A 13,874-nucleotide genomic window follows, 5' to 3' on the forward strand; every position below is an offset into this window, starting at 1 on the left:
ATTCAAAGATCATGGAGCCAGTCAGGATGACACAAGATTTAGCATCTTCTACATTAAAATAGCAGAGGGCTTGGAATATGATATTCTATAGAGGAAAAAGAGCTATGATTACAAATAAGAATAACCTACCCAGCAAAACTGGGTATAATATTCAGGGGGAAATGGATATTCAATGAAATAGAGGACTTCCAGGCATTCCTGGTAAGAAGACCAGAGATTAATAGAAAATCTGACTTTAAAGTATAAAATCCAAGAGAAGAATACAAAAATGTAAACAGGAAAAAAAAAGTCATAAGTGATTCAGTAAGGTAAAACTTTACATTTTTATGTGGGAAGATGATACTTGTAATAATGATATCATTATTAGGGTAGTTAGAAAAAATAGACTTAGACAGAGGGCATAGGTATGAGTTGACTATGATAAAGGGATGCACCACAAGAAGGAGGAAGGGAGAGATAAAATGGGGTGAATTATCTCATATAAAAGAGGTACAAAAGAGCTTTTACAGTTGAAGGGAAGATGGGGGGAGCAAAACTTTAACCTTACTCTCATCAAAAGTGACTCAAACAAAGAAGAAAATACACACTTAGTTGGATATAGAAGTCTATTTCACCCTATAGGAAAGTAGGAAGAGAAGGGGATAAGCAAGGGGGTGGGGGCTAATGGGAAAGAAAGCAGATTGGGGGAGGTGGTGGTCAAAAGCAAAACAAAATTTTGAGGAGGGACAGGGTGAAAGAGAAAGAGAGAAGGTTAAATGGGGAAAAATAGGATAGAGGGAAATACACAGTAATCATAACTGTGAATGGGAATGGGAAGAACTCACCCATAATATGGAAGCAGATATCAGAGTGGATTAAAACCAAAATCCTACAATATGTTGTTTACAAGAATACACTTGAAGTAGACACAGAGATAGAATAAAGGTAAGGAGTTGGAAGAGAATCTATTATGCTTCATCTAAAATTTTTAAAAAGCAGGGGTAATGTAAGGAGTTGATTGTGATTTGGGGTTTTCATAGCCCTATCTTTGATTCATTATGGTCAGACTAAAAAAGAACGTAGGCTTGAAAGGTCTAAGAGAGGATGGGTATGTACTTTGGGAGATAATTGAGATAATTGAACAAATGGAAGGAGCTCTGACCACAGGGAACATTTATTGAAACTAGGTAACTAGGCCTCCCCTAGTGGCTCTCCCATGCCCACATGGGCCTGGCCAGATTATAATGGGGACAGCCCATGTGGGTGTGCTGAACCAATAGGAACTCAGTATGATGAAGAACCGCCTCCCTTTCCCATGGGAGAGACAGTTGGAGGCAGTTAGAGGAAGAGGGAAAGGTAAGTTTTTCTGAGGAGAGTGTTTTGAAAGAAACAGGGAAGGAAGGTGGACAGTTAGAGGATCTGTTGGTGTTTGACCTTTTGACAAAAACAGAAGAGACTGCAAGCTAATTCTCATTAGAGCTACAGATTTCGGGTGGTGGTGAGTTTGTATTTTTGAGGCAAAGGAGCTAGCTGGGCTGGAGGTAGGTTCGGGGTGCCTGGGGCCTTTTTACCCGAGATTTAAATTATTTCTCATTGTCCCTGTCTCTATTTATCTCACTTTTGTTTTAAATTTGTTCCCATTAATAAACCTATTTTGTTTTTTAAAGAAGCTGTTTCTTTTCTTACCCAGATACTACGGTGAGCTGCCCAATTAACTCTTCCAATACTAAAATTTGGCCATTACAGTAGCAATCACAATCTCAGACAAATCAAAAAGCAAAAATAGTTTTAAGAGAAATAAGCAGAAAAACTACATTTTATTAAAAGATGCCATAGAAAATGAAGTAATTTGAATACTAAACATATGTGCATCAAATGGTATAGCATCCAAATTCTTAAGGCAAAAGTTCAATGAGTTCTAGGAGGAAATAGACAATAAAAGTATCCTAGCGAGGGACCTCAACTTTTCCCTCTCAGAACAAGATAAATCCAACCAAATAAGAAATAAGAAAGAAGTTAAGGAGATGAATCAAATTTTAGAAAAGTTAGATATGGTAAACCTCTGGACAAAATGGAATAGGAATAGAAAGAAATATACCTTTTACTCAGAGATACATGGCATCTACACAAAAATTGACCTTGTATGTGGGCATAAAACCTCACAACCAAATACAGGAAAACAGAAATATTAAATGCATCTTTTTCAGATGTGCAATAAAAATTCCATTCAATGAAAGGCCATGGAAACATAGATTAAAAATTAATTTGAAACTAAAAAAATATAATTCTAAAGAATGAATAAGTCAAAGAACAAATGATAGAAACAATCAATTTCATTAAAGACAATGACAAAAATGAGACAACATACTAAAATTTATGGGATGCTGACCCATCAATCCCACTGCTGGGTCTGTATCCCAAGGAGATCAAAGAAAAAGGAAAAGATCCTATATATACAAAAATAATTATGACAGCTCTTTTTTGTGGTGACAAAGAAATAGAAAAAAAGGAATGCTCATCAATTAGGAAATGGCTGAATAAGTTGTGGTATATGATTGTGATGGCTTACAGATGTGCTATGGGAAATGATGGGGAGTGATTTCAGAAAAACATGGCAAGAATTATCTGAACTGATGAAAAGTGAAGTTAGAAGAACTGGGAAATCATTGTGCACAGTAACAGCAATGTTGTAATGATGATCACCTGTGAAAGTCTTGGCTACTTTGATTAGTACAATGATTCAAGACCATTCCAAAGGACTTATGATAAAAAAATGCTGGCCAACTCTAGAGAACTGATGAACTCTGAGTGCAAATTGAAGTATAATTGATTTTCCCACTTTCTTTGTATTACTTTTATTTTGAAATATGTCTATTATGGAAATGTTTTGCATGATTTCACATATGTAATTGATATATTGCTTGTCTTCTCAGTGGGTGTAAGAAGGGTTGAGAGGAAGGGATAAAATTTGAAACTCAAATTTTTTTATTCTTTTTTTCAGGGCAATGAGAGTTAAGTGACTTTCCCAAGGTCACACAGCTAGTAAGTGTAAAGTGTCTGAGGTCCAATTTGAACTCAGATCCTCATGAATCCAGGGCTGGTGCTCTATCCACTGTGCCACCTAGCTGCCCCAAAACTCAAAATTTTAAAACAAAAGAATGCTTAAAAATAATAATAATAATAATGATTCTTTTAGGAAAAAAGGTTCTGCCAAATACCAAATATAGTCTTGGTACTTAAATGTGGGAGAGTAAAAATAAAAAACAAAAAAAGGAAATTATAGACTAATATCCCTAATGAAAACTATTGAAAAATTTTTCATTATGTTAACAATGAGGCTACAGCAACATATCACAAAGATTAGACACTATTTTGGGACTTAATTTATACTAGGATTTTCAGGGCTAGTTTAATATTAGGAAAACTATAAACATTATTGATCATATTAATAAAACAACAAAAATCTCATTTTATAATTAGATGCAGAAAAAAACATTTGACAAGATATAACATCCATTCTTGTTTAAAAATATATATCCAAGAAAGCATAGGAAAGAATGGATCTTTCCTTGATATAATCTTATCTTATCAAAAGGGACAGTTAAGAAGTACAGTAGAGAGAGTGTAGGGCCTGGAGTAAGTAAGACTTATTTTCCAGAGTTCAAATCTGGTCACAAACACTATCTATCTGGGTGAACCTGAGCAAGTCATTTAACCCTGTTTGTCTCAGTTTCATCTGTAAAATGAGCTGAAGAAGGAAATTACAAATCACTCCAATGTCTTGCCAACAAAACCCCAAATGGGGTTACAAAAAGTCTTACATAACTGAAAAATGGTTGAATCGAAATCTTATCTAAAAACCAAGAGTCAGCATTATCTCTAAAGGGGCTAAATTAGAGGACCTTCCAATAAGGTTAGGAGTAAAGCAAGGATGTCTTTTATTACCCCACCTATTCAACATAGTGCTAGAAATACAAGCCATAACAATAAGATAAGAAAAAAATTGAGAGAATAAGAATAGGCAAAGAAGAAACAAAAATATCCTTTTTTTGAAGAAATATGATGGTTGGATTAGAGAACATTAGGCTTCTGTGTTCATTTCTTCTCCCTAGATATTTTGTACTTTATTTATCTATTTATCTACCTATCTATCCATTCATTCATTAGTTCATTCATTTGTGGGGCAATCAGGGTTAAGTGACTTGCCCAGGTACACACAGCTAGTAAGTGTCAAGTGTCTGGGCCCGGATTAGAACTCAGGTCCTCCTGAATCCAGGGCTGGTGCTTTATCCACTATGTCACCTAGCTGCCCCGACTATACATGTTTTTAATAAGAATTGGGGGGGTTTGCATTTTTCCCTTTCTCAATGAGGGGGTTACAAAGAGGAAGGAAAGTGGGAGAGAGAAAAGGTAGGTCTTTATGAGGAAAAAAAATTTTTAAGAAGACACTCAGGTTCAGAGAGGTGAATTTGCTTGCCCAAGGGACTGGGGCAGGATTTGAAGTTGCATCCTCTGATTCCAAATGAAGTGCTATTTCCATTATGTCATGGTGCCTACCTCTAAATCTTCTTACTCTGTGTGTATGTGTTTGTGTGTGTGTTGGCAGGCTATATCTAAGACACATGCATTTTAACTATTATTTTTCTATTTCTTCCTCCTGGGCTTTGTTGGCAATATCAAGAAAATTTGATGATTTTATGCATTAAATTTGTATCTTGATGCTATTCTAAATCATATCAGTTATATTTTTCATTGATTTTGTGGGGTAGGGTTCTTAGTATATTGTCTGCACATGTCTATAATTCTGTTTCCTCTCTATCAAAACTCATTTACTCTCTTTATTGTTCTTTCCTACTGATAGAACTAGTGTTACTTATACCATGTCAAATAGTAGTGGGGATAGGTATGTCCTAGGTTCATCTATGATTTTATTAGAAAAGTTGTCAACATTTTTCATTGTAGGTAATGCTTTCTGTAAGAAGTGGAATTGGGGTTGAAAAGTAAAGGAAGCTGGGGCAGCTAGATGGCGCAGTGGATAGAGCACGGCCCTGGATTCAGGAGTACCTGAGTTCAAATCCGGCCTCAGACACTTAACACTTACTGGCTGTGTGACCCTGGGCAAGTCACTTAACCCCCATTGCCCCGCAAAAAAAAAAAGAAAAAGAAAAAGAAAAGAAAAGTAAAGGAAGCTAAGCATTCTAAAAGGTATAGGTGAGGGAAGATGCATTCTAGATATGGGTGACATACTATGCAAAGAGGAAAGATATCATAAGATGAATAGTTTCCATGATATTAAAAAGCATGAGCAGGCTGAAACCAACTCAAAACAAGACTTTTGAAATTTTTTTAACATTATAATAAACATATGCTTTCCTATATTTCCCACTTTGATAGAGTAATATCAGGGTATGAGTTATTACGTTTACCAGTGAGTCTTTTTCTCTATGGTCATGCCTTCTATAGTTCTGATTCACAAGTTAGAGGATACTCAGCTACCCTCATCTCGGTCATGTCTGCCATTGGTGGATGCCTCCCAAAGCTTGTTCCTGGGCCCTCTTCCCTTCTCCCTCTATACTATCTCACTTTGTGATCTCATCATCTCTATGCAGTTGATTCTCAGATTTACTTATTTAGCCCTAAAATCTCTCCTAACTTCCAGACTCACATCTCCAACTACCTATTGAATACTTCTTATGAATGAAAAAAAGTCTTGATAATAATAACATTTCTGTCTCATTGCCTTTAGGACTATATTGGATAAAAAAGAGCTATTGGAATTTGCCCAACTTGGATGTTACTTAGAGTATGACCTCTTTGGTACCGTTGTGCTGCACTACCGGTTTCAACCAGAAATTGACATGCCTGATGACAACAAACGAATAAAAAGGTAAAATATAATCAGTTACTACTGTCTCATTTGCTATATCTCATTATGGGATCCAGGTTCATCAAAGCATAGGCACACTGAACCACTGACTTTTAGAGAACAATTTTTCTAGTGTTTTATAAAAGAGGTACTATGTTATAGTGAATTCGAGTCAGAAATACTTTGGTTCAAATCTCTGACACATACAAGCTACGTAACTGAGGACAAGTTACTTAACTTCTCCTTGCCACCAGCCAACTCATTAAGCATGGAAATTATAGAAGAGTTGCTTATTTGGGATGAAACACATAGAGTTCCTCATACCAATGATATCACAAGTTTGGACTCCCTTCTCCCAAAATTACTTCTTGAAATTAGTCTTGGCTTGTAGTGTTTTCAAGTTAAATAATCTACCATCAGTGCAGGAGCCAACCTTAATGCTGTTTTCATCCTCATTGAAGGCGTCTGACAACATTGCTGAAAACATCATGCTAAAAATCATGGGAGTAAGCACCCAGTCCTGTTTTACTCCACTGGTGACTAGGAAAGCAATAAAGTGTTATCTGCTATCCAGAATCCACACAAGCATGTCATCATAAAACTGGAGTATAATACTGCTGAATTTGTCTGGGCAAACAGATTTCACCAAACCCTCACAACTGATAATATCAAAGATGTAATCAATAAACATTGTATACAGACCTCTGTTCCACTCCTGACCATTCTCCTGAAGTTGTCAGACAACAAACAACATGTCACCAGTTCCTCAAACCTTTCCAAAGTCAAATAATCTCTCAGGTAGATGACCATCTTACAGGTGAAGGATCAGCCAATTAAGAACTGTCTAGAATCTTGTCAGCAATGATTAAGGGAGGGCCCCCCTCTTGCTTTAATAGTCATAAAACAACCTATTTCCTTTTCCTTCATAAAAATGGACAATGGAGGCATCCTTGATCTCCTAGGGGATAACCTTTTCTTGCCATATAACCTAGAAGTTTTCAATCAGCTTTTATATGAGCAGCGAAACCCCTACCTTATAGATCTCTGCTGGAATGGAATCAACACTTGGCACTTTGCCACAAGACAGGAGTCTAATGGCATCCCAAACCTGTTCTTAGAGAGGATTATGGGAAGATGGTGGAGTAGGACAGAAAATACTGAGCTCCCCATATTCCCCCCACAAACAAGACAAAACATCATCCCAAAGTGAACTTAGAGCAACAAAAATAATTAAAAGTCTAAAAGTCAAGGTACAGCAGTTGTCCTACTAAGACAACTTAAGAAGACCTTAGAAAAGACCTGACCTTCAAGGACAGAATTTTGGCTCCTAGAGTGCAAACATTTCCAGGTGATTTTGCTGAATCAACAAACAACAAACCCTGGAGGCAGCTTCAGCTTCAGGAACTGTCACTTCACAGTGTAAAGGTACAACAACTAAGTAGGGGAAAATTGAAGGACCCTCTGCTGTCTCAGGATGCCAGGCCCAGTTATGCTGACCAGACACAGTTCCAAGCTGCAGCTGTGCATGAGGAAGAGTGAACACACACTCAATGAATACCATAGCAGAAGGGCAGGTACTCTGCTTGCTGTGAGCACTTGCAGGAAAACAGATTCCCTGGTTTTGATTCCAGGGCAGAGGAGAAAGCTGAAGTTTGCAGCCCTAAGAGGAACCACAAGAAGCAAAAGCATTTGTGGTGACAGCAAGACTGGGGGCCCTACCTGTGGCTCAGAGGCAGAGGGGAACCCAAGGTAGGGTTCCAAGACAATGCTTAGAAAACAATAGTATGAAAAACTTGAAGCCTGAGGCATCACTCCCCACACTTTGGGACTAGAACCTGGTTGTAATAATAAGCCATTAAAAATGAGTAAGCAGGGGCAGCTAGGTGGCACAGTGGATAAAGCACCGGCCCTGGATTCAGGAGGACCTGAGTTCAAATCCGGCCTCAGACACTTAATACTAGCTGTGTGACCCTGGGCAAGTCACTTAACCCCCTTTGCCCCGCAAAAACAAAACAAAACAAAACAAAACAAAACAAAATGAGTACAGGAGAAAGAACCTAACTATAGGTAGCTACTATGGGGATAGAAAAGATCTGGGTTCATACTCAGAAGAAGATAATGAAGTTTAAAAAGCCACTCCTACTTCAAAGAAAAATGTCAAATGGTCACAAAACCAAAAAGAGTTCTTTGAAGAGCTCAAAAGGACTTTAAAAATCAAAGAAGAGAGATTGAGGCAAAACAAGGAGAAAAATAAGAACAATCCAAGAAAATCAGGAAAATTGTGAAAAGAAAGTCAACCAATTGGAAAAAAGAGATCCAAAAATTTAAGGAAGAAAATAACTCATTATAAACCAAAATCAGGTAGACTTAAATTAATGTGACACATGTCCCTTCATATTCAGAAATCTGGATGTTTCCTTCATATATTAAACTATTAATAAGCATTAAAAAAAATCAGACAAGGGAAGGCTAATGATATAAGACACCAAGAAATAATAAAACAAAATCAGAAGAATGAAAAATAAGAGAATGTGAAATCTCACAGTAGAAAAACAACTGTTCTAGAGAATAGATGTAGGAGAAAAAAATATAAGAATTGTTGGACTACCTGAAAGTTATGATTTTTAAAAAAGAGTCTAAATATAATATTATAAGATGTCATTAAAGAAAATTGCCTTGAAGTTCTAGAATGAGAGGGTAAAATAGAAATAGAAAAAAATTGTTAATTACCACCTGAAAGAGATCCCAAGATGAAAATTCACAGGAATATCTAGCCAGGTTTCAAAGCTCTCAGGTTAAGGAGAAAATACTATGAACAACAAAAACAAAAATAATTTAAATGCAGTAGAACTATAGTCAGTATAATGTAAGATCTAGCAGCTTCTACATTAAAATACTGAAGGTCTTGGAACATTTTATTTTGAAGAGCAAAGGCAGTGGGTTTCCAATCAAGAATAACTTACCCAGCAAAGTTGAGTATACTCCTGAATGAAAAGAAATAGATTCTTTTTTTTTTTAAAGCTAGGGATTTTTATTATTTATCAATGTTCTTTTTTTTTTTTAAAGTGAGGCAATTGGGGTTAAGTGACTTGCCCAAGGTCATACAGCTAGTAAGTGTTAAGTGTCTGAGGCCAGATTTGAACTCAGATACTCCTGACTCCAGGGCCCGTGCTCTATCCACTGCGCTACCTAGCTGCCCCAAGAAATAGATTCTTAATGAATTGAAAGACTTTTTGGTATTTGTGACAAAAAGATCATAACTCAATGGAAAATTTGACATATATGATCCAGGACAAATATAAAGTAAACATTAAGGACCAATTATAAGGGACTCAATAAGGTCAATCTGTTTACTCTTATAAGGGAAAGAGTTATCTGTACTCTTAAGAATGTTATCATTTCTTGGGTAGTATGACAGAGTATACATAGAGCATAGCATAGAAAACTTAGGGTTGAGTTAAGTATAATGAGATGATTCTAAAAAGTAAAATTGGGTAGAAAGAGGTAAAATGGGGCAATTACCTCATACAAAGAGAGCATGGATGGAAGAACTGTTACAATGGAAGCATGTGGAGGAAGAGGGCTTGTAGTGCTGGAACTATTCTCATTGTAACCTGATTTACAACAACATAAATCTAGAAAAGTATAAAGGTCTCCTCAATTTATAAAGAAATAAGAGTGATGGGAAAGGGTAAGAGGGGACTTTTAGAAAGGTGTATAGAGCAAGAAGCAGGAGAATGGGAGACAGAATAAGGGAGGGCTTATTAGAGGAGTGAATAGATTAAGGAATAGAAATTTAAGAAGAGAGGATAAGGGAGGGATTCTTTAAAAGGATGTAGATTAGGGAGGTGGTGGTCAAAAGGAAATTACACTGAGGAGGGTTAGGATAAAAAAGGATGAGAAGGATAATAGAAAATAAAAATAGGATGGAGGGAAATACACAACTAGTAATTATAACTTTGAATGTGAATGGGATGAACACCCACAAAATGAAAACAGGTAGAGCAATGGATTAAAAATCAGAACCTAACAATATGTTGTTTACTAGAACCATATTTAAAAATGAGAGATACATATACCATTAAAATAAAGGGCTGGAGTAGCATTTATTATGCTTCTGCTGAAGTAAAAAAAAGCAGGTCTAGCAGTCATGATCTCAAAGTTAAAGCTAAAATATATTTAATTAAAAGATATAAACAGGAAAACTACGTTATGATAAAAGGCACCATAGGAAATGAAGCAATATTAATACTAAATCCATTTGCACCAAAAACTATACCATCTAAATTTTTAAAGGAAAAGTTACATAATTACAGGTGGAAATAGACAGTTATACTGTAGTAGTGACTTAGATAAATCTCAGAGTTAGATAAATCTAACAAAAAGAAAAGAAAGAAGTCAAGGGGGCAAATAGAATCTTAGATAAGCTAGGTATAGATATCTGAAAAGAATTGAATGGGATTAAAAAGGAATACACAGGGGCAGCTAGGTGGTGCAGTGAATAGAGCATCGGCCCTGGATTCAGGAGAACCTGAGTTCAAATCCAGCCTCAGACACTTAACACTTACTAGTTGTGTGACCCTGGGCAAGTCACTTAACCCCAGTTGCCTCACCAAAAAAAAAATAAAAAGAATACACCTTTTTCTCAGTAGTACATGGTATCCTTATCAAAAAATTGACCATATGTTAGGGCATAAAAATAGTTAAATGCAGAAAAGCAGAAATATTAAATGCATAATTTTCAGATCATAATGCAACAAAAATTGTATTCAGTAAGGTACCATGGGATAAAAAAAATTAAAAACTAATTGGAAACTAAACAACCTAATCTTAAAGAATGAGTGGGTTAAAGAGCACATTAAAGAAACAATCTATAATTTCATTAAAGAGAATAATAATGAGACAACACATCAAAACCTATGGGGTACAGCAAAAGCAGTAATCAGAGAAAAGTTTTATATCAATAAAATAGAGAAAGGGCAGACCGATGAACTGGGTATACAATTTTAAAAGTTAAGGAAAAACAAATTAAAAACCCTATTGAACGGCAAAACTGGAAATCTTAAAAATTAAAGGTGAGATTAATAAAACTGAATGTAATGAAACCATTGAATTAATAAATAAAACTAAGAGTTTTATGGGGAAAACATTAAAACAGACAAGCAATTGGTTAGTGTGATTAAAAGAGAGAAGAAAACCAAGTCGCTACTATTAAAAATGAATATACCACCAATGAAGATGAAATCAAAGTAATTATTAGGAGTTATTTTGCCCAATTTTATGCCAATAAATTTAATAATTTAAGTGAAATAGAAGAATACTTACAAAAATATAAACTGCCTAGATTAATGGAAGAGGAAAGAGAATATCTAAATACATCTATTTTAGAAAAATAAATTGAACAGGCCATAAATGGGCTTTCTAAGAAAAAAGCATCAGAACCAGATGGATTTATAAGCAAATTCTACCAAACATATAAATCAGCTAATTCTGATATTAAATATATTATTTTTAGTAATAGGCAAAGGAGTCCTTCCAAATTTCTTTTATGAAACAAATATGGTACTGATACCTTAAGCAGGAAGAGCAAAAACAGAGAAAGAAAATTATAGACCAATTTTCTTAATGAACAAAAAATGCAAGAATCCTAAATAAAATACTTGCTAGGAGACTACGGCAATATATTACAAAGATTATGTGTTGTGACCGAGTGAGATTTATACCAGGAATGCAGGTATGGTTTGAAATAAAGAAAACTATTAACATAATTGATTATATTAAAACAAAAGTAACAAAAATCATATGACTGTATCAAAGATGCAGAAAAACCTTCTAATAAAACACAGCACTCATTCCTATTTTTAAAAGCACTTGAAAACATAGATATGAAGGGATTTTTTTCGATAAGAATCAGGGGATAGCTAGGTGGCGCAGTGGATAAAGCACTGGCCTTGGATTCAGGAGGACCTGAGTTCAAATCCAGCCTCAGACACTTGACACTTAACTAGCTGTGTGATCCTGGGCAAGTCACTTAACCCTCATTGCCCTGAAAAAACAAAACAAAACAAAATAAAATGATAAGAATCATCTACCTAAAAGCTAACATTATTTGTAATGAAGATAAACTACAAGCCTTCCCAATAACATCAGGAGTGAAACAAGGGTACCCATCATCATCAATATTATCCAATATTGTATTAGAAATGCTAGCAATAGCAATAAGAGAAGAAAAAGAATTTGAAGGAATCAAAATGAGTAATGAAATAGTAAAACTATCTCTTTTTGCAGATGATATTATGATATACTTGGACAATCCTAAATAGTCAACTAAAAAGTTAGTGAAAATAATAATTTTAGCAAGGTAGCAGGATATAAAATAAACTCAGAAAACATCAGTATTTCTATATGTCACCAACAAAACCCTATAAGAAAAGACAGTAAAAAGATACCCCATTTAAAATAATTGCAGACAATATAAAATACCTGGGAGTATACCTACCAAAAACAAACTCAAACTCAAAACTATATGAATATATTATAAAACACTTTCATAAATATAAAGTCAGGTTTAAACAATTGGAAAAAGAATAATTGTTCACAGGTAGGCAAAGCCAATATAATAAAAATAATAATTTTACTTAATCTATTTTAACTAATCTATCTATTCAGTGCCATCTCAATTAAATTTAAAAAAATATTTTACTGAGCTAGAAAAAATAATTTAAAAAATTCATTTGGAAGAACAAAAGGTCAAGAATATCAAAGGAATTAATGAAAAAAAAAGTAAAAGAAGGAGGTTTAGCAGTACCAGAGCTTAAACTATCTAGTATTGGCTAAGAAATAAAAAGATAGATCAGTGGAACAGAGTAGACATACAATACACAGTAGCAAATGAGTATAGTAACCTTGTGTTTGACAAATTTAAAGATTTAAGCTTTTAGGGTAAACGTTCATTATTTGATTTTTTAAATGTTATGAAAGCTGGAAAGCAATCTGACAGAAATTGGACATAGATCAATATCTTACACTATTTATTTTAAAAAAAGGTCAAAATGGATATGTGACCTCAATATAAAGGTAGATATCATAAGAAAATTAGAACATGGAACATATTATCTATCAGACTCATGGATGGGAGAACAATTTCTGAATAAACAAAAGATATAGAACATTGTGAGGTATAAAATGGACAATTTTGATTACATTAAAAAGATGTGCAAATAAAACCAATGTGGCCAATATTATGAGGAAAACAGAAAATTGGGATAAAATTTATAAACCGTTTATCAGATAAAAATTTCATATCTTAAATATATAAAGAATCTGACAAAATTTATAAGAATACAAGTCATTGCCCAGTTGATAGTCAAAGGATATGAATAGGCAGATTTTTTTTAGAACTCAAAACTATAGTTATATGAAAAACTGCTCTAAATCACTATTGATTAGAGAAATGCAAATTAAAACAACTTTGAGATATCACTGTATACCTATCAGATTGGCTAAAGGGGAAAGCACCAAATGTTGGAGGGGATGTGGAAAAATTGGGACACTAAATAAGGTGGGGGGCAGCTAGGTGGTGCAGTGGATAAAGCACCGGCCCTGGATTCAGAAGTACCTGAGTTCAAATCTGACCTCAGACACTTGACACTAGCTGAGTGACCCTGGGCAAGTCACTTAACCCTCATTGCCCTGCCCCCAAAAAGAAATAAGGTGAAATGGAAATTTATGGTTTCATAGTGAATCCTCTTCTTATGCTGTGCTATATACATGGAAATGGAAATGTATTCTTTTTTGGTCTTTTTGTATTTAAGTTCAAAAGTCAATTTTTTAAAAAATATGTTCTTCAGTTGGAAATTCAGCTGAAGAGGAATTGACATCGAACTGAGGTCTATGGTCAGTGGCTTCAGTATTGGTCGATGATGGTCTGTTGAGAATTCTATGGAAATGTTCAGTCTATCTCTCAGGATCATGTCCTTATCACTGATCAGTGTGGCTTCATCAGCATTGAGTAGTTGAGATGCACCAA

General features: G+C 34.9%; 1 protein-coding gene across 2 annotated transcripts in view; it reads left to right on the top strand.

Annotated features, from left to right (window-relative positions):
- The window catches only part of PTER (phosphotriesterase related), a 47,531-nt gene that overhangs the window by 24,832 nt on the left and 8,825 nt on the right, over positions 1-13,874 (top strand). The window contains exon 3 of one of the 2 annotated variants that reach the window (XM_043967678.1): positions 5,726-5,866. The exons of the other annotated variant lie outside the window; for it this stretch is intronic. Coding sequence (XP_043823613.1) covers positions 5,726-5,866 — 141 coding nt within the window. The remainder of the gene's footprint in view (positions 1-5,725; positions 5,867-13,874) is intronic. 2 annotated transcript variants of the gene reach the window in all.

The sequence above is a fragment of the Dromiciops gliroides genome, chromosome 5, assembly GCF_019393635.1.
Source record: "Dromiciops gliroides isolate mDroGli1 chromosome 5, mDroGli1.pri, whole genome shotgun sequence".
Taxonomy (NCBI): Eukaryota; Metazoa; Chordata; class Mammalia; order Microbiotheria; family Microbiotheriidae; genus Dromiciops; species Dromiciops gliroides.